Here is a 26644-nt window from a genome sequence, read left to right as displayed (position 1 = left end):
GGAAAATACCGTATTATTACAGCATATCGAATATAATAAAAACTATACATAACAAAAAAAACACATTAATTATTAAATTAGATATTTATTGACTAATAAAAAAGTTGTTTAAGATTAAACCCCTCCTATCTCCCAGGAAGCTTTGCGGGCGTGGTTGAGCGATCATACGAGAACTCAAAAACCGACCGCGAATTTGAGCAGTGTTATCAATCCACAGAAATCTGAAACCATTTAGCATCGTTAGCTTTCTATCATCACCTAGATAATCGTAATCAAATTTCTTATAACTTTGGACAAAAATTTTCGAACAAACTTGAATGTAGAACGGATTTTCAAGGCCTTGTTTTGGTCTTGTGATGGCCGAGTCAAGTTCTTCAAAGAAGCGTCCTCCTAAAAAGAAAGGCGGGCGACCGAAAAGACAAGAAAAGCTCAAAGTTATTTATCTAAAGGAATCTGTTAGAGACCTTTGGGGAGCACGTAAGATTTCCAAGGGCTTCCAACGACTGACAGACAACGAGTTTGCCAAAGTTTTACTCCAGTACGTAAGCTTATATATCACTCGGTCGCTTCCTCGCTATTTTCTCTCTGACCAATGCGTAACGTTGTTTTTTGTTTTTCTAGTTCATGTCCTTTGAATCCTCAACACTCTTTTGCTGAGGGAATTCCAGCAGATGTCTGGTCAATAAACCTGTTGACTTTCCCTCCCCCTTCTATGGACAAGAAGTGGCTGGAAGTGGGTATGGAATATTATGTTTGGTTCAAGTAAGTGTTTCTTTTTGCATTTGGAGATTTTTTGTATTTAAATATATCTATATCATATGGTGTATTTTGTCCACAATAGTAATGCCTTCATATTTTTTTTTCCTATTCTGTAGGCACATAAGCTATGTGGAAAACTTCAACAGTATGTGGTTGAAGTATGCTTCAAAACGCAACTACTTTTAGTAAGTTTTAAAACCCTTTTTGCTGCCTTTATGACTCTTTTCACCTTCTCACAATAGAAGATTGTATTCATGCCATTCAGCAATCTATGGAATTCCATACTACACTGTACAGAACAGTCAAAACAATGTTTTTATTTTAATACAACTGTTTGCCCTTAATTGGATGGGTGGACAGGGGGGAGGGAATAATAATTGGGACCTCAGTTGGCTGGGAAAGGTAAAGCTATAATATTTATTTCTGGGTGGGGAAAAAGAGATGTGACAAAAATATTCCCGTTTATAGTATCTTATATCTTACAGATCAGACAGTGTCTCGTTTTTTACTGAAAATTCAAAAGAATGATAAAAAATGTATTAAGTATGTTTCCTTCTCAGTTTTACAGGCTTCTGCACAAGAATGCAAATTGCTGCTATTGACCACAATATGCACATACACCCAAAGCAGCTTACCACAGCTGAAGGCCAACCCATCTACAAAAAGAAGTATTCTAAGAGAAGCAAGCAGTGGAACAGCTAGAAATAGTGATGAAAGTAATGATAATGGAAGTGGTGAAGACAACTTCATGTCAGAGGATGATGCAGATGATTATAAAGATCATGAGAATGAAATGGAGGGCAGTGAGGATTCAGATACAAATAACAACAATAAAAGTGAAGGCCACCTTTCTAGCCATGAGAAAAGACAAAAAAAGGTGGGTTCCTCTCAAGCACTGTCACCTTTTCCACCTTCCTAGATTAAGACTTTTCTCAGGGTTTTCTTCGCAGCTAAAACAAAAGATTCAAGAGCTAGAAAAAGAAAACCTTTCCAAGAAGCCATGGCAGATGAGCGGAGAGACCGGAAGTAAAGCACGTCCTATCAACAGTCTGCTAGAAGAGGACCTGAATTTCGACCACACTGCAGTTGCAGGTATGTATAGTTAGGTGTTATCCTTGAACTGGAGAAGAAGCACAGCTACATGCCATATCTCATGGCTCACATCATGAAGGCAAGGATACATGACCAAGGCCCTGCCGATAGAGTTGTGCCACTGCCAGAGTACCACCCTCGGCACCTGACAGCTACCATTGATATACAGGTACAAATATCAATTAACAATAGTGTAATGCTTATTTGCTATTTGTCTAAACATCAATTTATGCAGTGTTCAATTTCTACAAGAAGAATAAGAGTTTTACTGTTCATTATAATTGTTTGGATCTTTAAAAATGTACTTAGTAATGCAATACTGTAGTAATACATATTCAAGCATGTTGACTACTTTCTATATAGTTTTCAGCTCTGGAAAGACAGGATCTCTTAGGTTACTGAGTAACAAAACAAGTACTGTTAAACTTTGAAGCCATGCACAGTTACATTGATTTACTTGAAATGGGATTTTGCATTACTTGTGGCCACACCAGTAATTTTTAAATCTTTAAACCAATAGATACAAAAACATTTTCTTTGGTTGGTTTGCCAGGAACCATATATTATTGCATATTGTTCAATTCTGTCGGTCAAAAGTTTTGCTCTTTTGTTGAATGTTAATTTTGACAAAAATGACTTTTGGGCTTATGCTAATTTTGTTGTATTAGCTTATATTTGTTTGATTTTTTGCCTAGAGGTTCCTTGTGTTATATAAAACAAAAAAAGCGTTGGTCTTTTTGGCAGATGATCCATTCTTGAAATACTGAAGAAGACTTTGGATTTGTGTGAGATTGCTCAATTTGCCAGATTACTACTTTTTTATTATGGCATTTTTGCTCAGTCATATCGCAAGATCACAAGCTAACAACCTAACAGTTTGAACTTTGCCATTTTTTGCTCCTGTCCCTATGAGCTTGTTTTACTTTTAATGCAAAAGGAATAAGAAGACATTTCACCTGATTTATGTCAACTCTTTTTTGTAAAAAAAAAAGCAACAATAACCCCATAAGGAAAAATAAATACACAATTTATCTGTAAACTCTCACTCTGCCCTGATCCCATGTACACATTGTCAGGTGCCCTGTATGAATGGCGAATTGCCTTTACAGCACATGACGGCACCACACGCCTATTGCCCTTTCCCAAATACCCATGCTCCCACAGCACAAACATCCTAAATGCCGCTTTGCGGAAATTTGCTGCAGAAAAATCAAGCTGATCAACAAATGCATCACATCTAGACCTTATTGCCATCTCAAGCACATGCCTGTCCAAACAAAGGTTTTCAAACAATTCGTATGAGGTGATGCACTCTGGGCGGTCACAGCATTTATTTTCCTCTGGATTTGGCATAGGAACACATCTGCCACAAATGCACCATCGAGGTTGGTTAGGCTTTGGTGCTGGCTCAAGTAGCCTCTTGGCAAAGTCAAAGCTGCCCCGCCCATTGTTCAACAAGCGTACCAGTATGGTTTGCATCTCTTGGACTTCAAGGTTGATTACAAAATTCTATAAAATAGAAAATAGTGTCACATTGTCTATTATGTAACATAAAGGAAAAGTCTGAGGTAATGTTTACAGTGCAAGGTAGGGGTGCAATGTTTGAGTTGTCAGTTCACACATCAAAGAATAATACTAAGAGCATGCTCTTTATATCTCTATTATATGGGATATCAATTATATAATCTATTCCATTTACATACATTTATTTCTTCCCGTTTCGCTTCGATATCTAAGCGCTGCCGCTCGAGGGAGAGCCGGAAAGAGCACCGGCTCTTACAGTTCGTAAATTCTAGTGTAAAAAAAGTAAGTATTAATACACTAGATTCATTGCCGTTTATGGGTAAATTGAAACCGCAACAAGAGTTAACAAGTAGACACAAACCTTGTTTGCACAACCTTTTTTGGTTGTTCCGCATTTTCCGCGGATTACATTCTACGTTTGCTGTTTTGCATGGACATCCTCTCCCACTTCCATCTTTCTGCTTCGTTTTACAAGTTGACTTGCATTTACAAGAAATAACGGGGTTTTCGCCAGGTGGATCCTCGACGGCGACATTGGAATGTTCACCTATCGAGACCTTTACTCACAGAAATACAATATCGTTTTGCCCTTTTTGGTATAAAAGCTATGAAAAAAAACGGCCTTTATTAGGTAAACTTACCTCGCTGCCGTAAAAATTAACAATGTGATCTTCCATTTGTTTTGTGTAGCGCTTCGCTGTGTTCGCGCGCAAAGTAAAACAATGGAAAGCAAGGAACGCCTGTCATAATGGGTGCTGCTTATCAACAGTTGCACGACCGCGAGGCGTTCTGGTAGATAGGAGGGGTTTAAACTTGCAACTTACCGGTCATATGTGGCATCGAGTGTGAAGTGGTGTCGTTAAAAAATATATTTTTTGAAGATCTCTCTCGCTTGCTACACTATCCTCCTGTCAAAACGCGGCCATTTCTATTCTTCGCACAATGAAATCGTAAAAGTCCCGGATATTGGCTGCTAGGGCATAGAAATAGTCTGAATATTTTCTATGATTTTTTCGAATTTTTCGCTAGAACAATCAAATCGTGATGTCATATGTTCTTCCCGAGAAGGCAATATCCCGAGCTGCTAAGGGAGAAGCATGTGTTTTGGGATCGCCTTTTGAATTGAAATATTTTAGATAGTTTAAGGTAATGGTACGCATTTTGTGCCGTCATTCTACTGAATTTGATTTTTCCGTTTGTCTCTCTATATTCTTTAATGCTTCCCTTTTTTTTTCTTTAAAAGCTGGACAAATGGTAAGGAAATGTTCTTCGTTTCCTACTCCTGATTTGCATAATTCGCAAATTCGCTCTTCAAGGGCTTTGTAAGGTCTTTGATGGCGCCCTGTTTCTATTTCTAGCTTATGATTGCTTAATCTTAATTTTGTTAAAGCTATTCTATGATTAGAGTTGGTGACCTGAAAGATAGTCCTCCAGTGAATAATCAGTCTTAAGTGTTCTGAAAGTTCTTAATTTGCTTTTTAGCCTGGGATCGTTTCTAACTGGAATAGTTTCTAACAGAATAGAAAAAGCGACATGAGCTGAAGTATACCTCTCGCACCACTACCACCACAACCAACTTGCTAACACAACAAGGTGGGGTGAATAATTTGCTTTTTTGCCTGGGATCGTTTCTAACTGGAATAGTTTCTAACAGACTAGAAAAAGCGACATGAGCTGAAGTATACCTCTCGCACCACTACCACCACCACAACCAACTTGCTAACACAACAAGGTGGGGTACATTATTTGTAATTATATTGAATTTCTTTCGCCACTGCCAAACTATGCGAATCCTTTTTCATATGACCCCTTACCTCATTAACTTGTGATAGAATTTCACGACTTGTGAAGTAGATGACTACGAAAAACGCCATAATCGTGAAGCAACTTGAATAAAATAATGCTAGTTTTAACGAAAATCCATGCCACAGTGTATCATTCCCCCCCTCACGAAAAAAATATAAATAAATAATTGTAGTTAGAAAAATTCCGCTCCTATTTACAACTCCATTCCTAGTTTTACAAAAAGTTCGCTAAAGCAGTTAAGAAAAGTATGAAATGTCTTAGAAACCTTGGATCATACAGGCTTTGTGGTCAGTTTTCCTGTCCCAAGACCCAAAATTGTTTTGATAGTTTGAATTTTTAACATATTGAACTTCGCTTGAAAAATAACGAATTCACCATACGTAAATCTTAGAAAAACAAGTTGCATGTTATATTTTAATTGAATAGGTCCTTATCAAATGATACACTGTCTGCCTCGTGTTAATTACGTTGTATTCTGTATTTGAGGATTTTCAAAATATAACAGAGAGAAAAGGTCAACAACTTACCTCGTTTCCTTGAACTTCACGAAGAAAATTGACGGAATGGAATGTCCGGAACTCAAGGAGAGCAAGTTGAATGAGGATGTAACTGATTGACGATGAATTGTAACTGATTATTATGTCTCTCGTTGTCAATGACATTTTACCATTGCACAGCCAGGATTTTTAACAGGGGCCCAAAAACGGGACATATAAGACATTTTCTCCTGTATTCTTAGTTATGTCTGTATTTTGTGTTTTAAGTAATGTCTGTATATATAAGCAAATCTAAGTAAAAAGTCCTTACGATAGTAAAGTAAACAATTCTTCTGGTATTGATTAAGAATTGTTTTTTAATCACTGCTTTTATTTTCATGCATTAAGAGGAGACAACAATAAGGAAATTGTCCCGCTCAAAAATTTAGAAATGACATGAAAGTGTTTTCAGTCATTTTAAATAGCGCTTAAAGCCAACTATTTTATGGTATAGAATGCGAAAAAAAGATTATTTATTTCGTTAATTATTTGACTTAATCTCCCCCGACTTGTTAATGTGTACACCTCTGAGTTCAAATTGAACAGTGCTGTTTTAATGAAGAACTTGAAAGTATTGCTTCTCTTCTATGATTTATTGTTCTTACTTCAAGCAACACACACATGGGAATTACTATTTAGAGACCCTGTATAACTTTCACTATAATTACTCTCATAATGAATGTACTGTACTGCCAATATAAAACTAGCTTACCTATGCAGAATGGGCAAGAGTTAAACTTGGCATAAGGTCTAGTTTATAAGAAAATGTCAAAAATGTTTTTTTCTACGAGGAAAACAAAGCAAGGCTTTTCAGTATACATTTTACAGTGTCTTCTGAATGTCGTGTGTGGATGCTGTGCACATAGATGCACAAAACGCGAAATTATTGTACTTTTTAAAAACGAGATAAAAAGTTAAAACGCCTGGTCTTGTCAAATGAGATTACTAAGATAAAAAATCAAGCTAAATGAAAGATTGTAACTTAGTCTGATGTGTCTCCTAAAGATGTGATCGATATAACTTGAACTCCTTTAAAAACTTCGATCTGCTCCAAACTCTGTGCTACCAAAAGCGCTTATGTAACTAAAAGCCTTGTAACTAAATACCTTGTAACTGCTAATTATAAATCAAAGTTAATTATTGAGTGTGAATATAATCTAAAAACAAAACAAGACAACAGTCCTTTCTGTAGGTTAGTCTATTTACACGTCCGTGACAATCAACATACCCCACTTGAAGTCGAAAATCATCAATAATTTTGTCCCCTCACTCATTTAGTAGCGAATAACTATAGTTTAATATGTAATGGCAGTTTAATGGCTTGTGATCACATGCTAAAAGTTTCGGGAATTTACGTAAAAATATCCGACCATTTGGGAAGCATCCCTTTAAACGCATAAGTTTTGCAATTGAAAGCTCAAAAGAAAGCGGACGGGCACAAAACGTTAACAGCAATAAATCCTACTTTTAGAGCATCTACAGTACCAAGTGACAAGTATGTGACAATTATTATTACTATTGATTTTATGGACAAAAACGGTTACAAGGTGACAAGTAAGTGACAATTATTATTACTATTGATTTTATAGACAAAAACGGTTAAACTGTTCCGCGGGACAAAAAGTGGGTCCCTGAAACAAAAGTACAGTGCAGTGCAGTGTATAAGTACATGTATAAATACATGTATAATTGTGGCTTGGTCCAACCAAGAGATTTCAGGAATACTACTCTTCAAACTTCAAATTCCTTTTCTCTCAAGAATGAAATTATATAAAATTACTGAGAAGCATGTAGTTCATGAGATGGATGCATGATGATTGAAAATTATTTTATGATGATTTGGAAAATAATTCTATGGTGTAATATATCAACACAGGAATTTTTAGATCAGACTGACCACACAGGTTCTCTCTACCTCTTGATCAATAATTGGTATTATTTGATTGGTAGCGTGAGTACTCAATGCAAAATTAAGGTATCTTGACAGCTAAGAGAATCATAATTGGCAACATAAAAAATAGCTTTTTAAATACTGTTCTTCTCGCGTTTTCGCCATATCAATGCTAGCCTTCTCCCTAAGAACCTCTAACTTCCTCCTTTTCTTGACTTTTTCCTTTTCGGTACTGACGAACCCTATTCTTTTCTGCGGTGACTAGTTTCTCCTAGTTTCTTGCAGGCTCGTTTGTGCACTTCCTCGCCCATAGCTCTATCCTCCTCTATTTTATTCTTGGTAGCAATCAATGTGATGTCTTCTTCCTCTGCCGCTTCCCACTTCTTGGACATCTCCTCAAGTGCTCGGTCAAGTTCTGTGTCCTTAGCTTTTATTCAAGATACTTTGCGTTCTTTATTTTTCTTTGCACGGTGTTTATCTAGCATGTGTTTTAGATGCTCTCTCACCGATTTTGTCACTACGTGGAACTATAGAGTTGTATGAGCATTTAGGTTGTCTGCAATTGTTTGAAAGACTTTGCCCCTTTCACTTGACCTAGCCGTGTACTTGTAGGGTTGTAAAAGGAGGACCTCCCTCGCCAAAGCAACATAATGGTTCTCCATCCATTCCATCACATTCCTAAAAAGGGAAATATAAGATTTAAGTTTTGCAATTCGGCGCTATGCAATGCCATTTTCGCGCTACTCGGGACTTAATAAACAGTATTCTTCATCATATATCTTTATCATTAATAGGTCTTCATCATTAACTCGGCCTCATTTCTTCGAAGAAATGAGGCCGAGTCTCTCGCGCAGAGAGCCTTTATCGTGTTTATTTTCCAAGCTGAGAACAACGTGGGTGGGCTTTTTTCAAGGTACATAGGGTATAAGGGCGTACTTTTTTTTTTGCTTAACTTGGGCTGGGTCATAGGGGTGAAGGTTAGTTAGGGTTGGGTCCACAGGGGTATAGGGTAGTTAGGGCTGGGTAATAGGGGTGTAGGTTAGTTAGGGATGGCTCCACAGGGGTATAGGGTACTTAGGGCTGGGTCATAGGGCTGTAGGTTAGTTAGGGGTTGGTATATAGGGGTATAGGGTACTTAGGACTTGGTCACAGGGGTGCAGGTTAGATAGAGGTGGGTTTCACAGGGGTACAGGGTATCAAGAGATTGGTCATAGGGGTGCAGATTATTCATAGATGGGTAAGCAGGGGTATAGGGTAGTAAGGGCCGGGTCATACGGGAGTATGTTAGTTAGGGTATGGTATAGGGGTGCAGGCTAGCTAGGGGTGTGTACACAGGGGTACAGGGTATCAAGTCATGTATAAGGGGAAAACATGCGGATATTGACCTTACAAGAATCGCTCTAACTTCGGCGCATTAACTCCAATCTACATAAAACTGCAGGAGGTGATAGTCGAATAGATGACAACGATTTTGAAGTGTCACTCGTGGTGTGGAGTGATGATACCTTTATGCCTGCCTAAGGTGTCAGTGAAGCATGAGATGTCAACACCTTCATGCCGTGGTTAGACTAGTGCTTCCAACCTAGGTTCGGTAATTGGCTAACTGAGGTTGAAATTTTATGTGTATAACCGCGACCGGAAACCTCAGTAGATCGAGGACATAGGAAATCGAGGACAAAGGAAATTCTACTGCAGTAGTGTTCCGGCGAACCATCCTACGACCCATGGTTCATAGCCTCAGCTAAGGTTGCAGTAATTAGCGCTGACAGATATAAAAGTGTAACGGTGTTAAATTGTGTTTTTGCTCAAAACCTAGTCGCTTTTCCTCACGATTATTCGACTTATGATGGTAATTCTAGTGTGACTTTTGGTTTCACTCCCGATAACGAGTTTTAAGCTCTAAATGATTTGTTGTTTTAAAACGTAAATTTGTTTAGCCATGTTCGAAAGCAAATTGTTGCTAAATGGATGCTCAATATGTTATATATATTCGTTCCAAGCGTACCATGTTGAACACAAGATAAATTCTTCACAGAATAAATTCTGCTATAGTATACGAATGATAATCAGTGTAGATCACTTGATAAGTAACCCGTGACACGAGGACACTTGATTACTCGCTGTTGACAACTCAACTAAGGTAAAGTGAGCTTGTGTAACCGCGCAAAACGTCAACCAGGACCAACCTCAGTTGGCATCCTAGTGTAACCACGGAATCAGTCTTGCCGAGCAGTTTTTTTAGCATTTTTTTAGCCCCCCATTTGGTGGCAAATGTTATATTTTCTAGCCTTCTCTGACCAACTGATGGGTCCATGTGGCCACGTCATGCAAAAGTTGATCAATATCCCCTGTTACATTTCCAACTGCAGCAGAATAAGTTCTTTCTCTTATTTGGGGAGGGGTTACACGAACTCTGTCAGCAGCATCTTAAGATTCAAATAAATTTGCAATCCTGCAACGTTCACGTGCAGTAATCTTCTGTTCCATTTCCTGTTTAGTTTTTTTTAAGGCCAGCTTCTGGGGCAGGGGCAAGAATGTCTCCCAGAGATGTACCAAGATTCTCTTTGCATTTTTCATTATATGAAGAGTAGATAGATTTTCCTATGGACTTTAATTGTTTATTTCTCACATTTTGTAAACCTTTTGGTAGTGTGGAGTGCTTTGTTGCACTTCCATTCAGATCAGTGAGCGGCCCTCTGTTACCATTCCTGCACATTTTGCTCATAGGATAAGTAGCTTGGTATTGGGAATTGTGCAGCATGCATGCTTTGCAGTTAGTCAGGGTGTGTTTTTTTTTTGTTTCCTTCGTGATGGTTTTACTATCTCTCCAGTTCTTCATGGAGAACTTTTCAAGATATGCTTGCTTATGAGATGTTATTCTCCAGTTTGACACAGTGCTATCAATTGACTTGCATATACGGTTAAACTCCTACTTTGTTAAAAACAACTGGCTAGCATGTTCTTGGAAGTGTTGACAGAACAACCCATATCTTTCCTGGAGAACACGAGCTCAAAACTTTGCAGCTTTTTCGTTGCTGGCCTTTTTCAAGGAGCACAAAAGTTTAGGAATGAACATTCGTAACAGATTGAATTCGCAGTAGATTTGGGTTTAAAATCTGTCATATTTTAATATACCGTATTTTATGTACTTCCAGGTTATCCTTTGATCAAAAGCTAGCACTAGATTTAATAGCCGGCGGCCACAATACCTTTCTTACAGGGAAGGCAGGTACTGGAAAAAGCTTTTTAATTGGGGGAGCAATTAACGAGATTTCTAAGACGAAGAGAGTCGCAGTAACATGCACTACAGGTATCGGCTGCCAGAATTTCCCACAAGAGCTGCAGCCAATGACGATCCATTCATTCGCTGGCATCAAGTGCGGGAGGGGTACACTGGAGTCCCTGCTTGGTCTCGTCAGCCAGCGCGATGAGGTAGTGCGGAGGTGGGAGCAGACAGACGTCCTCTTCGTAGACGAAGTGTCAATGTTGAGCGCGGCCACGTTCGAGACCCTAGATTTTATAGCTCGCTCCATTCGCCATAACGACTATCCATTTGGGAGCATGCAGATTGTTGCGTCACGCGATTACTTTCAGCTGCCGCCTGTACCCAACACCTCTGACCCTGGCCTGTACGAGCGTGGAAAGACACGTTCACCCATAGCATCGACCTGCAGCATATATTCCGTCAAGAAGATGAGGAATTGATTAAATTTCTTAATGACATCAGATATGGGCAATGCAGTGCAGAAAGCAGAGCCTTTGCGGAATCGCTAAGCAGGCCCATTTAGCCAACGCCCTTTGATTGCAAATACGTAGCCAACCTCTACCCTACGAACGACGACGTCAGCGTTCACAAATGCTACGGTAGAATCTCAATCAAACTTCGACTTCAGGTAAGTCTCGTTTAATTTTTCAATTCTACCTCGCATTTGCATACAATCGGAGGTCACGTGAGACTTCAAAGCACAAAGACACCAAAATAAAAACGAAAGGTTCATATGAATGAATACAGTCATGCACAAATATAATAACGTAACGGTAATGCTACAATGCACCCAAAACTGTATGCAAACCTCGTATTGCTCTAACAAGGTAACAATAATAACTAGACGTTTCATGAGCAGCTATTAAGTATGGCATTGGCAAACATACTTCCAGTCTTGACTGGCCTATCGTAAAACTGCGTAAATACAGAATCAGAACGCCAGCCAGCTACTCGCATAATTTCCTGTATAGGAACATTTGCAGCCTCAGCTGTTGATGTAGAAGCACTTCTGGTCCATGTGGTGCAGTATGGCATATTAGTAACTGCTTTGTTTGTTTTCGAAAAGGAGCAACACACAAACTCTTATCTGGGGTAAAACTAGTGAAAACTATAGGCGATAAATGTCTGTTCTTGCCTCCTTTGGCAGATGTCTGCTTTAAGATGGATGAAACATAGAATACGTATTTCCCAGGAGTGACAGTCATATCCTCAATAGATAATGTCTGTAGTGTTTGAGTTCTCTGGGCTGACAGCAGAGCCATAAGCATAACCAGCTTCTGAGTAAGTTGCTTTAGTGACATTTCCCCAAAAGATGGGAGACTTTTAAGATATGTCAAAACTGTATGTAGGTTCCATGTTGAAACATATCGTGGCAGTGCGGGCTTCTTATTAATCAATCCAGTCATGAATCGTGACACCAGTGGGTGCTCACCAACTTTGAGACCGTCTATCAAAAAACGATGATAGTGCACTTCTGGGTGTAGCAACAGCACTAAAACCAACAGTTTTAGACATAGATGTAAGGAAATTCAGAACGTTTTGCAGACTTGGCTGTATCTGATTAACTCCATTATCCAAGCAATACTTGACCCAGGTCTTGACATAAGTTTGATATTGCTTTCGAGTTCCTGACCGCCAAGACTTTAAAATGATTTCCAAAGGCTCTCCTTGTACCCCCTGCGCAACTAGCAATGACCGGATACAAGACAACCAAGAAGCTGAAGCTTCGGGTACAGTGGATGTACCTCTTCTGGCTGAAACGGCAGAGCTAAGGTCTGTTTGCGCATCTTGATTTGCACTGGTGGAGCCTTGAGCAGCTGAAGCAGGTAGGGGTACCAAAACTGTGTTGGCCAATGAGGGATTACTATGATTGCTGTTGTGCCGCTCTCCTCTATAAATTGTAGAACTTTGCCTATAAGGCTGAAAGGAGGAAAGCAATATATCAGATTATATTTGCTCCAGTCTAACAAAAAAGCATCAATAGCTATAGTCCCAGGGTCTGGTCTCCAGGCAACATAAGGAGTAACTTTATAGTTCAGTCTGAAAGCAAACATATTTATGTCAGGGGTGCCCCATCTGCATACAAGGCTACTGAATGCATTTGCATCTAATGACCATTCAGTGTTACTGTTAACTTTCCGGCTAGCAGCATCAGCCTCAGTATTCAATTTGCCTGGTATGTGGGAAATGGACAACTTCAGTTGTCTGCTCATGCACCACATTATTATCTCTCTGGTGATAGTGTTGCACTCTCTGGATTTAGTGCCTCCCATGTTACGTATATAAGACACAGCAGTTGTATTATCACATAGCACTTTACTGTGGGTAGATTGCATTTGGTCACAGAGGGATTTCAAGGAAAGCAAGATGGCCTTGAGTTCCAAATAATTGATATGGGATTGAGACTCCTTGAATGACCATCTACCCCCTGTTATCATGTCTGTATCTTCCAACACCCCTCCCCAACCTTTTAGAGAGCTGTCAGTTTTAAGTATCACTGCAGGAGGAGGTTAAAGAATGGCTTGAGGATGTTTATCAACACCCTGTATCCAACATAGTAGGTCCTGCTTTGCCAAAGGGGAGAGGACCATTTTTCCCTCAAGATTCCAACCATTGCATTTCAATGCATCAGTTTTGTCATTCTCTAGAGCTCGATAATAGAGTTGAGCATATTGTACCCCTGAAAAAGCAGATACCATAAGGCCTACAACAGAGGCAACATCTCTGATGTTTACCTGACCTTCCTTCTGTTCTAGTGCAGAACATGCTGACCTTATTTTGTCTACTTTTTCAGGGACCATGGAGATGGTCATGTTCTGTGAATTGAGAATGAACCCCAAAAACTTGGCTGTTTGAGCTGGGGTGGTGACAGATTTTGTCTCGTGTACAGTAAACCCCAGTGACTTTAGTAATGAGACAGTTTCTGAAATTTCCTGCAACAATTTGTCAGGGTTTTCAGCCAAGAGAAGGATATCATCAATGTAGCCAACTAAGAGATTCCTTTTTCTCTCAGGCTAGCAAGAACTGGTTTCATAAGCTTTGTAAAAACCCTAGGTGCAGATGCCAATCCATTAGCAAGGCAGGAATACTAAAAAACAGAGCCATTGAACTCAAATCGGAGGTACATTCTGTACCTGGGATGTACAGATACAGAATAATAAGCATCCTTGAGATCTAAAACTGCCATCCAGTAGTCCTTTTTTAGCAGCTGAGCAGCTGATTGGAGGGATTCCATTTTAAAATGGTGGTAGGCTACAAAGGTATTTAATCTCTTAAGATTTAAAACGAGCCTGTGTGATCCATCCTTTTTTGGTCTAGTAAAAACCGTACAGATGAATTCACCCTCACAGTGAGAAGACTTTGATATTACTCCTATATGAAGTAACTTGTCTATCTCATTAGCTATAATCAAACTTTCCCCTTTAGAAAATCTGAAATGGGGTACAGTTAATTGATGAGGTATGCTATTGAGTTCCAACTGGTAGCCAGTAACAATCTCAAGAATGCTAGGGTCTGATGTGATCAGCTCCCAATTTGAGACATGATTAGATATATTGCCAGCAATAAAAGTATTGGCAACACTTACATTTGGTGTTGTTGAGCAGGCTTGGCCTACTGTGATGGGCGCTTGCCCTGGATGGAGCTCTTCTGAGTTGGCTCCCTTCGTTTCCAAAACTTGTAATTTTGGCTGTTCCAGTTTTTTGAGCTCCTTCTGTGGTTGTTGACTTGAGAGGACCTGAAGCTCTGGGGTCCCTTTTTTGACTGCAACTTGGCCCCAATTTTATTATGTCTTTGAGATGCTTTTGCAAATCGTCCCCAAAAAGCATGTCCGTGAATGGGACTTGAGGGGAGCACAGAGCAGCATATTTTCTACCAATGTCTGGCTTCATCAAAAGCCTTCTTTGCATATTAAGCCCAAACTGTTTTATCTGCTGAACAGAGGCTGCGTCCAAGCTTCCTTTGGCTGACATGCACATGTCTGTCAATCGAGTCAAAGGCATAATACCTTTCACGAGCGCATGTTGAAGTTTATAAAACTGAAGGTCTCGTTTTTGGGTATGCTCACGGAGCTTACGCCATATTCCCGGATTGACTCTCGTAGCTTTAGCAGCAGGGCAGTTTTCAGGCCTGTCTTGTTTGACAAGCTTCTCTTTAAGCGTTTTATCGGGGAGACGATTGCGCAGCATTTTCTCAAGGAGTTTGGCAAGCTGCTTGTTTTGCAAATCGTCACCAATCAAGTCTTCTGACTCGTATTCTTTCGCTAGTCCCTTTACAAAGTCATCTTCATCGTCTGATGGAGCCGCAGAGCACTTTTTAAGGAGAGATTCGCGAGTATCCTGCTCATCTGAGGAGCTTTCATCGCTCGAGGAGCGAGAGCTGGAAGTCTCATGGAGCTTCTTCCCCGACTTCTTCCCCGACTTTTTTTGGCGGGAATCTCGGATCGCGAATCACCGCTCCTTTTGCCCTCTTTGGGCTTCATGGAAGGTTGCACATCATTGTTTAGCCTTTTGGTAAGGCAGTAAATAGCCTCTGTTAGAGACTTCACGTCCGTAGGCGTGATACTAGGAGGTGAAATTTCGCCCTCCGGCGGCATGGCCGCCATCTTGGATTGTTCTTCATGTTCACTATCCAAGTTCAAATCATCAGGTTCGTCTTCTGGTCGGCTTTGTCGCCTGACCTCCGATTGTATGCAAATGCGAGGTAGAATGTATAATAAATTACGGTAAATAAGGACTAGAATATTTCATAGAGCTTTTTGAAAGGTTAAGCACCCTCACGTGTGTTCTAGTACAGGGTTTATCATCAGGAGGTAAGACCAAGTACTAGTCAAATGCGAAGGGGAGAATGGAAACTGGGAGCCAGGGGATGCTAGGGGAGGAGGAAAAATGGAGATACCTAGTAAGGAAAAAGTTCGCAGATTTATTATTGAAAAAGCACAAGTTTGTTGTTGTCTTCATATAACTTTAAGTACCTTGCTCTAATAAAAAAACGCTTTCCTTTATAGATGTTCCATTAATTTACACTTGTATAAAAGCTTCTGTCCAGCTTTGCCCTTGGATGAAACAGCATTCCAAAGATAGAATGATATAGTTATACATTTCAGGTGCCATATAATGGAAGTTTGATCTATCATATACTGGTGATACTCCATCACCAAGGAAATTAAAATGCACAAATATACCTCCAGTCATGTGTTAATTTTGACCTGTCAAAATGTGTAATTATTAACGTAGATCAATTAGTACACCAATCAGAATGGCATGTTGGTAATGCCAGGTTATACGATATTTAATCTCAAGCATGTGATGTGATTGTTCAGTTCACCGTCCTATTCAACTGAGAGCACGCTTAGCTTTTTATCAATCCGAACTCATCCGCCGGAATGGCATCCAAATCCTACAGGACTCGGTCCAAATCCAAATCACAAACATCTAATGTTGCTCAAGAGATTGCTGATCTCTCGGCTCAAATCGAGGAGCTACAAATGTCTTTGCCTTCGGCTTCACCATCCCACGCGGGAGCGCAACAACGAGTAGCTCCCCTCCTAACTCTCCAGGCCATAGAAGCCCCGTCTCTGGCCCAGCAGCTCCAGCTGGAACGCACGAAGCAGGAGAACCTGAAGTTACAGCTGGAGCTGACCAAAGCGCAACTGGAGTTGGCTCGTTTCAACGCTCCCATTTCAGCGCCCGTAGAACCCTTGGCTGATGTTTTGAGTTCCACGCCGGCACGCCCCCTCACCGATGTGCCCAACTTGGCGACACTTCGCAAGCTCCGTCGCGATCGGGCAGTCCTTCCCAGCGAATTCCTCTTCACAACTTCTAAAGGTACGCTCGAGTACGACAAGCTCGACATTTCGGAATTTGTTGGGGGTTTCCTGGAGTGTATTAAGAGCAAGAGCGAGCCAGAAAGGCCCACTCTTCTAGCACACCTCCAGCTGCTCATGGAGAAAGCAGCATCATATTCTTGGTCCAGTGTCAGGAATTTCCATTTTTCTATCAGCTCCGCAATAGAGGCTGGGCGGCTCACTTGGAATGACGCCACCGTCATTCGCGATAGGGCGCAGATCGCATTCACTCACGCGGATTTGCGTTCGGCTTCGCAATCGGCACCCCGAAATGGGATCTCGTCTGCGGCAAAGGCCAAGAAAGAGCTTTATTGCAAGGATTGGAACCATACGGGGAAATGTTCTTGTCCCCCAACGGATCCAGCCTACAAGTCTGTTCACCTTTGCCGAGTTTGTGATGCCAACCATTCTATGCTGTCGTGTGCAAAGCGGCGATTCCCGATACCTAACACTGGTCCGGTTGTCGTACCCGGCGGCGAGCGCCACTGACTATCAGCCGTGGTATTGGCGAACTCTGTCCGCGCCTTTCACCTTCCTAATTTTCGTGGTGCCCGAATCCCAGTGTCTTCCACTTTCGTGATTGATAAATGGAGCGCGTATCTCGAACATTATCAGGACAGACTTGTAATCGATTTTTTTACGTTTTGGTTGGCCAATTAATTTTCGTAGTGATCATGCTACGTCTACATTTAGAAATCATCCTTCAGCGAATCAGCACATTAATTATTTACAATTGTATGTAAAGAAAGAACTTGATTTTAATTCTATTTGCGGGCCATTCGCGTCCAATCCTTTTGATACGGAATGTGTTATCTCGCCATTACTTTGCGTTCCTAAACGCGATCTGAAGACCTCCGCGTTGTACATGACCTCAGCTTTCCGGAGGGACATTCTATTAATGATGGAATTCCAAAGGATTCCTATCTGGGCGATCAGTACCAATTACAACTGCCGTGTGTCGACAGGCTCGTTGATTTTGTTAATCGCCTCAGTCGTGGTTGTCACGTTTTCAAAAAAGATTTGAGCCGTGCCTTCCGTCAGATCCCTGTGGATCCCGCGGATTATCACAATCTAGGATTCCAAATCAACGATCAATTATACTTCCATACTTCGTTCCCGTTTGGACTCCGCACGGCCAGTTTGGCTTGTCAGCGCACTACAAAAGCTGTGGTTTACATTCTAAACACCATGGGCATTTTAGTGGATGTCTACATTGACGATTTTTATGGTGCTGCAATGCCGGACGTTTCACAGGATGAGTTCAACCGGATGAATTCTGTTTTTGACGAACTCGGGCTTGCCGCATCAGCCGCTAAAGACGTCTTACCATGCTATCGTATGACCTGTTTGGGAGTGGAAATTGACACCCTAGACATGACTTTGACTGTCCCACAATTCCGGGTGACTGAACTCCAGGGAGAGTTAAATGAGTGGTTAACTAGGACACTCTATTCTAAACGTGATCTTCAGCGTCTTCTTGGCAAACTGTCATTTATTACTTCTTGCATTCGTCCAGGCCGAGTTTACATGTGTCGTCTTCTTAATGCGTTACGCGCAATCAGTTCACGTCACTCCAAGTTGCACGTTGATGATGAGCTACGTGCTGACATCGACTGGTGGTTATATCTTTTGCGTCTTTACAATGGTGTTTCGGTTATTCCTTCCAACATCACGGTGGCAAATCCGGAATTATTTGCTTCTGACGCTTGTTTGACCGGATGCGGGGCTGTATGTTTCGGGGAATATTTCCGTTGCCCATTCCCACCAAGGGTTTTATCTAAGCAACTACATATCAACGAGTTGGAGCTGTTAACTGTGGTGCTGGCGGTTAGGCTATGGGCTACTAAGCTACAAGGGCTTACAATTGAACTTTTCGTGGACAATACCACTTGTCTTTACGCCATTAATAACAATAGTTCAGCCAGTTCAGTTTTACAGCTATGGTTTTATTTAGCTCTTCATAATATTTCTTTATGCGCGCGCTTAGTACCCAGTCGCCTTAATTTCGTGGCAGATCAACTGAGCCGTTCCCATGCCGACTTTAATTGTCGCGCACAGTTTAACGAGTATGCCGAGCTCCACAATTTGTTCGAGCTTGAGATACCAGATGGTTATTTCGATTTCGTAGCTGCGTCTTAATATATTTTATGTCTCAAGTATCCTTTTAGTTCATACATATCTTCTTTGGTTTATTTTAAATTTTATTTTTCAGATCGTTCTCAGCAACTCATCCATTACGCCTATGAGGTGCAGCGCTTCGCTTTTCAAGAGTCCACGAAACGCAACATGCGAAGTCAACTTCAAGCGTATATACATTTTTGTTCTTATTATCAGTTAGTGCCATTTCCGGTGACTAAGCAAACTTATCTAGCGTACCATGTATTTCTTTCGCGTTCCTTATCGTGTTATCGCTCGGTGATTAATTATGTCAACATTTTGAAGCACGTTAACAATTCGCTAGGTGCCGACTTATCGTTTATGCAGGGATACGATTGTGTGTTGACACAGAAAGCACTTCGGCGCATGATGGGTGATCAGGTGTCTCACACTCTGCCGATAACCATCACGATTTTACTAAAATGTGTTCAGAATTTTGATTCTCGCAATGTATTTCATGTATGCATTGTCGGTTTATCGAACTAAAACACTTCAATTTCAGGAGCGGATCTTAGAGATTCCTTTGCCAACCATACCAGGTTCGCCACTTTGCCCTGTTTCCGCATTGAAGCGATATTTCGATATAGTTCCTGCAGCGCCGAATAGTCCCTGTTTTGTAATTCCTCGCGGCATCCAAACGACGCCAGTTTTAGCTTCGCACTTTAATTCTTTTCTTAAGAAATGTGTTTATGCCATAGGGCTGAATCCCTCCAATTTTTCGTCGCGCAGCTTTCGCAAAGGCGGGGCTACATTCGCGTTTAATCGCGGGGCATCGACTGAATTCATCAAAGCGCAGGGTGATTGGAAGAGTGATGCATATTTAGTCTACTTAACTCTATCAAGTAGAAAAAAGCTTGCTATTCTCAATTCTATTACAACTAGGCTTGCCAACAAGCAATAACACAGTTATCGTTATACGTGTCAATACTCTTCATGCCATTCTATTTCTATTAATATATTTTTTTCTTATTTCTTTCTATTCATATTTTTAATTAGTTTATTATTTTTTCGGGTTTGGGGTTTATTCATTTTATCGTATTTTATTATTATTAATAATTCACTTGTAATTTAGATCAGTGGCAGATTTTAATAAATTAGTTGAACCCCAGCCGCGTTTACTCTTTTCACAGTATGTTAGTAATTTGTTAATTTTGACCTGTCAAAATGGGTAATTATTAACGTAGATCAATTAGTACACCAATCAGAATGGCATGTTGGTAATGCCAGGTTATACGATATTTAATCTCAAGCATGTGATGTGATTGCTCAGTTCACCGTCCTATTCAACTGAGAGCACGCTTAGCTTTTTACCACACCCACCCTCCCAAGTGGGGGTTTATTCATTTTATCGTATTTTATTATTATTAATAATTCACTTGTAATTTAGATCAGTGGCAGATTTTAATAAATTAGTTGAACCCCAGCCGCGTTTACTCTTTTCACAGTATGTTAGTAATTCATTACATATTGGTCCACCCACCCTTTAGCATGGTTGCCTATTTTCATGCCTTCCAGCCTTTAGCATCAATCATGGCCCTCAGTAGTCTTTGGTTGATTTTACCTAAATAAAAGTGAAAACAATTAAGTATTTGTTTTTCTTTCAAAACAATATTTCCATCATGCCATTTATAGCCTTACTAATGCTCAAATTGTTTTATTAAACCACGAATTCTCAAAGCAAACTCTAGAAACAAATGTATAAATCCAACAAGTGACATTGATACAGTAACAAAACAACTAGGTATTTCTGTCGTTAAATTCTCACCTACGCCTGAATTTATAGAACTTATAAAAACCATTCAAGTGCAAGCCAAAATTATAAGCCAATCTACATTCAAGTATATGGTATTTTGGCCAATCAAAACAAGGGTGGATGACTTTAATATGTCATCTTGACTTCAAACTAAAGCTGGTACGATGTTTTAGATTGAGAGTTTGGTACCCTATTGATTATGGAAAAAACATGAACAAACGAGCATTATAAAAGCACAACAGTAAAAGATCGTCGTCTATAACTCACCTTGGCAGTGTTTTTTTTTTCGCTTTCTGTTTGTTGCCTTTGGTTGTGTTGTGCTTTTTGTCATCTTATCTTATCCCTACATTATCTTATCCCTACATTGTTTTTGTGTAGCGTATTTTGGTCGGCAACTTTATTTTATGAAACTTTAGTTCTACTACAAAGTCTTATCCCTACATTATCTTATCCCTACATTGTTTTTGTGTAGCGTATTTTGGTCGGCAACTTTATTTTATGAAACTTTAGTTCTACTACAAAGTCTGGGAGGCCTGTATTAGGCCAACTAAACCGTAGGTTAGCGAGTTAACCCACATCGCCAGCAGGGTTGGATTTTACCTCGAAACTAATCCAGATTTAGCGCTATAACCAGCGTTTCGGGAACAGAACTAATCCGGGGGTAAAATTTAATCATAGGTAAGGGCAAATTTAACCCTGGGTTAACGCTTATCGGCTTTTCAGGAACCGGCCCCAGGGGGTTTATAACATGGTGGTGCATTACGCCTGCTATTTGTGTGCTAAAACATACAATAGAAAAAAACTAGTTTTTTGTTACTCAGATGTGTTAATTTTCACTATGCTGCATAATACACAAATGCATTATATACATCCTGCCACATAGCATTATTTCTCTAAGCTGGCAGCTTGCTTGGAGTTTCTTTTGTAAGTGAGATTCACTTGAAAAATTTGAGAACAGCATAAGGCAGAACCCCGAAGGAGGGTGGGGGACTCTAAGGGTAGATGTGGATTCTACAATCTACCAACTGCTATACCCCTTTAAGGGTGTTCAGAGATTCAATTTATTCTGCTATTTCTTAGGGGGTCTTTATGCCAATGGATCATCCTATCCAATAACAACAGGACACTTTTGCTTTTATCTTCAATTTATCATGGAGGCTTCTTTGATTGAAACAAAGAAAAAGCATGTGAGTGATTATCAAGAGGGAACGTTTGTTTGCGGACTAAGCCGACGAATTCCCTATCTTTTTTATGGGCTAAACCTAGCTGAATTAGTGGGAAGGTATACTTGATAAAGCATCCCTTTATTTTATAACTTTAAGTTACTTAAGTTATCGAAGAAAGATTTTTTTCGCTAAAAAATGTAAAAAACAATATGGAATTTTCATACCTCAAAAAGCTACTTTCTTATTTCAATTCCACCATTAGTCCTTCTATCCATCGTTTTTACATCTTTATATTTTAAAAGTGTTTAGTGTTTCTTTCTTTCTTGTTTGCGTACCAAGGCAAAAATAATGTAAATATTTTCCCAACCCACCGTGGTTGGCGATGGCCGCGAGTTGCAAGAGCAAAACTCTCGAAAAATAGACGCAGGGTTCCCGTGAGTGCAAACACAAAAAGTCAAATTTAACCGTAACTGTCTGGGTTTTATAAAGAATTCAGCAATCCCGAATTGTGTATTCATTTCTAACCCTCTGGCGACTACCAGAGGGTACCCGCGCGGTGACCAAAAAAGCTGAGTCGCATTTCTCTATGCCTATGGAGAGCCGCGCGGCGCTGGCTCCGCTAAGAATTATTTAGACTATTTACAATAAGAAACAAGGTTAAGGAGTAACAGGATGGTGCGCTTCAAGTTTGTTTTTCATGTATTCGGGTGTACGGCCATTCAAAATCTTGAATACCATAATGCATTTCATGCGCTTAAACCTGGTATAAAATGGCACCAAATCTAATTCTTTGAAAAGTCCATCTGATGGGTGGTTCCAAAGCACGTCTTTAATTATTCTAGCAGCTGGATTAGCTACATGGCATCAGAATGTTGCTTCGATGCGTCACCCAATAAGGAGCACTTAGTATGACGTCATTATGACAAGCAAATGAGTGTTTATTTGTCAAAACTGTTGAAAATAATGAAGTAAGAAGGACATCCGATTGATCAACATGCCTATTGAATATTGATGAGTGGTTTTAGAGAGTATGTAATATATGTCTCCGCTATAAAGGTTGTAGAGTTACCGAAAAATTCGCTATTAGTATTTATCTGGCGAACGTTTTGTTGCCAGCTATAGCATGGACCACTTCTCCTCTGCCTGCGATGCCTTTGGACTCACCATCAGCATAAAGAAAACAAAAGTGATGTATCAGCCAGCCCCCCACAAAGCCTACAGCGAGCCGACCACCACAGTAAAGGGAGAGAATCTGGAAGCGGTAGACACCTTCACCTACCTGTGCAGTACCCTCTCCAGATCCGTGTGCATCGATGCTGAAGTTGATGGTAGAATCGCCAAGGCTAGCACAGCGTTTGGCAGACTGAGGAAGAAGGTATGGGGAAGAAGGGGACTGAGCATGAAAACCAAACTTAAAGTCTACAAGGCCATCGTGCTGCCTTTACTACTCTACTCCTGCGAAACCTGGACAGTGTACAGCTCCCATGCCAAGAAGCTGGACCGCTTTCACATGAACTGCTTACGCAAGATTCTCCAGGTCAGATGGCAGGACAAAGTACCAGACACCGAGGTCCTCAGCCGCGCCGATATGCCGAGCATCTACACCCTCCTCGGCAAGAACCAGCTGGGCTGGCATGTTGTGCCCATGGATGATGATCGCCTTCCCAAGAAGCTCTTCTACAGCGAACTAGCCTCAGGAAAGAGATCTACTGGCGGCCAATACAAGCGCTTCAAGGCAAATTTAAAGAGCTTCGACATCGATGTCAACATCTGGGAGAAAGCATCACAAGAGCGATCCACATGGCGCAGCTTACTCCACAAAGGTGCCAGCCACTACGGAAGCACAAGAGTAGAACTGGCACAAAAGAAAAGAGCGACCAGAAAACAGAGGCAAACCAAAGTCACGCCACCCACAGATCTGTCCTACGTGCGAAAGACGTTTCTGTGCACAAATAGAACTAATCAGTCTTCTCCGTGCCCACCACCGAACGCAACTGAAGTGATGTCATCGTCATCATCCTCTGGATGGACGAACTAACAATCTGTATATCCATTTCTTGTTCATAGAAAATTAGCCAATCAGAGCGCGCGTTAGAATTTACCAACTGAAGGTCCGTATCCTGAAATACCGTGACCGAGGCCTTCACGATACGGACCGACCCTTAGCTGGGAAATAACATATTTATTTTTTCCTCAATACAATTTCCAACTTTGTTTACCTTACGGGCTTATGGTCGCACGTGGCGAGGTTTCGCTTCTGACTTTCGTCGATGTTCGTGAAGATTTTGTTCGCTCATGATCATTCAATAAACTCCATTTTGTATTTCCACACAACGCTTTACAGAAAAATCCTCCAGAAATACAGAACCTTCAAAGAAGACATTCTCTGGGTTTTGACCTACAATTTTTTTAGTCGAATTGATCGTAGAAATGTCTTATTTCGCTTTAAATCCTCCACAGACAAAGGTATATTCACTAAAGAACTTCTCTTGAATGTGGGTACGTTAAAGCTTGTTATGCAGGTAAATTCCTAGAGTGATTTGTCGTTTTTCTCCGTATGAAGAAACGATTTGCTGCCTTTTTTATCCCAAATAAACTTTCAGCAAAATTGATATTGTCGCGCGCGTTGCATGTGGCGGGAAATTGTCAAAACACAGGGAGTTTGAAGCCGATTTTCCGTAAAGTCAATGATTCTAGATAAAATTACAAATAAGTGCCGTTGTAGTGTGAAGATCTATAACCTCGGGATTAAAAATCCAGTTTTCGATGATCATTTTTCTAAATAAACTCACTATTTCGAGCTTTGGAGGTGAGGTGAGCGGTCCGGTATCGCGGGGTCCGGATCGTAGGATACCGGACCTCAAGAGAGCCAATCAGAGCGCGCGATTTGATGGATACCGGACCCCGAAAAAAAATAAAAATCGTTATTTGTCTCTATGCTAGCCCATCAGTGATATCACTATTTGGATCAATGCTTGTCTGTGTTTACTTTTGCTAAGGATATTCAATTGAACTGATATCCTATAGAAGATGCTTGTGCAAACTTTTCAATCTCTTTAGCGCCTTCGGGGCCTTTTCGTCGCCGAAAGTGATGATTGTTGAACATTGTGGGTTACAGTATGTCTAGCATCTTACTGATTGATTCTCACTGGTGTCTAGTTGAGGTAAATTATGTGAAAATATATCCAAGCTGCTTTGAGAAAATCTTCCCGTTACCGGAATGGATTGCATTTTGCACTCATTTAATATTCCGATTAAAAGAACAACCTGCGTTCTTGCTCTGCTGCAGAAAACTTCGCTTTTTCTAAAGCGAACACGAATGTTGATCCTCCCTAAGGTTCAGGTGAAGGTGAGCTTTCTAAGGCGACGGAATAAATATTAATTCCCCCTATATTAGAAGATTTCGGGCGAAGGTCTCTTTATAAGCTGTTTTAAGGCGAGGGAACAAATGTTATTTCTCGCTAAAGTTAGGACAAAGTTCGGGCGAAGGTCTCTCTCTATTTATGAGCTTTCAAGAACACAAAACGGTTCTGTTCCCGCAGCCCGTTTTTTGCTGGCTCGGAAGGTTTTTACACCCCTCGGTTGCTGGGAAAAAAATCGCCCCGAATGGTTCTGTTGGCAAATTCGTGGAGTCGAACTAGTTGTGCTGGGAATATTTTTGGGGGCGCTGGAGCGGATGCTTGGGGAAAAAGTCCTGATTGGTTATCCGGGCAATTACTATTGTGCTAAAATGCCTAGCCACTGCTGGCTGGGAAAAAATCGTAACCAAATGCTGGCTAAAAAAGGAATGGGAACTAGGAACAGTAATTTTTCGCCAGCAACTCTTAAAATGGATATTATCGGCATCAGAACATATCCAAACAACGAAATATGCCATTTAAACGTGTTTCGGTAAGGGGGGCCCGATGTATGCGCTTGAGCTTTCTAAAGCGACGGCACAATTTAGTGGGGGAAAGTGCGTGATTTTTGCGTAACTATTTAACAGGTTTTAAAAGTTTTGCTGCCTTCAAATAAGCGCTCAAAAGTTAAGTAAAAACACCATTTCACCATATATATATCCTCAATGATTAAAGAAAAACAACCGCAAAACATGACATACTGCTTGATAGCCGCCCCATGAAAAAAAAAGCAACTTTTGGTCCTTAAAAATGATTTCACCCCTAATGTTTTTTTCTGGATGATTCTGTCGCATAAGCATCACCCTTGAAATGCTATTGTTTATGCTTTTATCTACCTCACCTCCTCTTTAGACCCCAATTCTGCATTTAGTGTCAATTTGCAAAGTTCTGGCTGTTCCTTGACAAATTTGTCGCGAATATGACAGCTTTAAAAGCAGTACAATGCGGCAGACATCAATATTCGCGACTCTCAATTTGCCTCTGTCTTTCTCTATTTGGACTAGAGCACCGAAACGCTTGAGCCCACCAATGACAGCGTGCCTTGAAGAAAAGGCTTTTGAACAAAGACGTCATTAAGCAATAGCAGCTTTGCTATGTCAACAGTAACTATGGCAACCGTGTCATGTTTGCCCTTAAAAAGGATACCCCCACTGGAAAAAATATAAGCCTAGGTATTTTTCATTGTTAATTGCGAAATTTCGAGTTTTAACATTTTGTTGTTTGTTTTTGTGATTTAATACCTACGTATAGAGTCGCGTTTGTATCTACCTTTTATTCACCTATTCATTCGCAGCTTTGAATAACCTCAAAGTAATTTCCTAGTTTTCCGTTTTCCCTTCAAATTATATTCCCAGAGTCAATATTTTTTTAAACAAATACGTCAGTTAACTGTCACAAATTTCTTTTATTAAAACAACTGGGGAAACCGTTTGAATGTTACCATGGGAACGA

The 26644-nt window shown here is 40.5% G+C and overlaps 2 protein-coding genes and 1 pseudogene across 2 annotated transcripts in view; 2 read left to right on the top strand and 1 right to left on the bottom strand.

The window, feature by feature from the left end:
• The first annotated feature begins 125 nt into the window (after positions 1-125).
• Positions 126-8287, top strand: LOC116611070. The gene is made up of 6 exons (XM_048720192.1): positions 126-538; positions 622-762; positions 876-944; positions 1320-1458; positions 1862-3657; positions 4858-8287. The coding sequence occupies exons 1-5, from the start codon at positions 357-359 to the stop codon at positions 2174-2176; spliced, it is 846 nt and encodes a 281-aa protein (XP_048576149.1). The 5' UTR covers positions 126-356; the 3' UTR covers positions 2177-3657; positions 4858-8287.
• The window catches only part of LOC116611066 (polycystic kidney disease protein 1-like 2), a 64627-nt gene continuing 39447 nt past the window's right edge, over positions 1465-26644 (top strand). Inside the window, exons 1-2 of the mRNA XM_048719368.1 lie at positions 1465-1636; positions 1710-1851. The gene's annotated coding sequence lies outside the window, so the exon portion shown is untranslated. The remainder of the gene's footprint in view (positions 1637-1709; positions 1852-26644) is intronic.
• LOC116611069 lies at positions 6292-26249 on the bottom strand (annotated as a pseudogene).

Source organism: Nematostella vectensis, chromosome 12 (genome assembly GCF_932526225.1).
Source record: "Nematostella vectensis chromosome 12, jaNemVect1.1, whole genome shotgun sequence".
NCBI lineage: Eukaryota > Metazoa > Cnidaria > Anthozoa > Actiniaria > Edwardsiidae > Nematostella > Nematostella vectensis.
The sequence above is the reverse complement of the archived record's forward strand: the minus strand, read 5'-3'. Positions and strand labels throughout refer to the sequence as shown.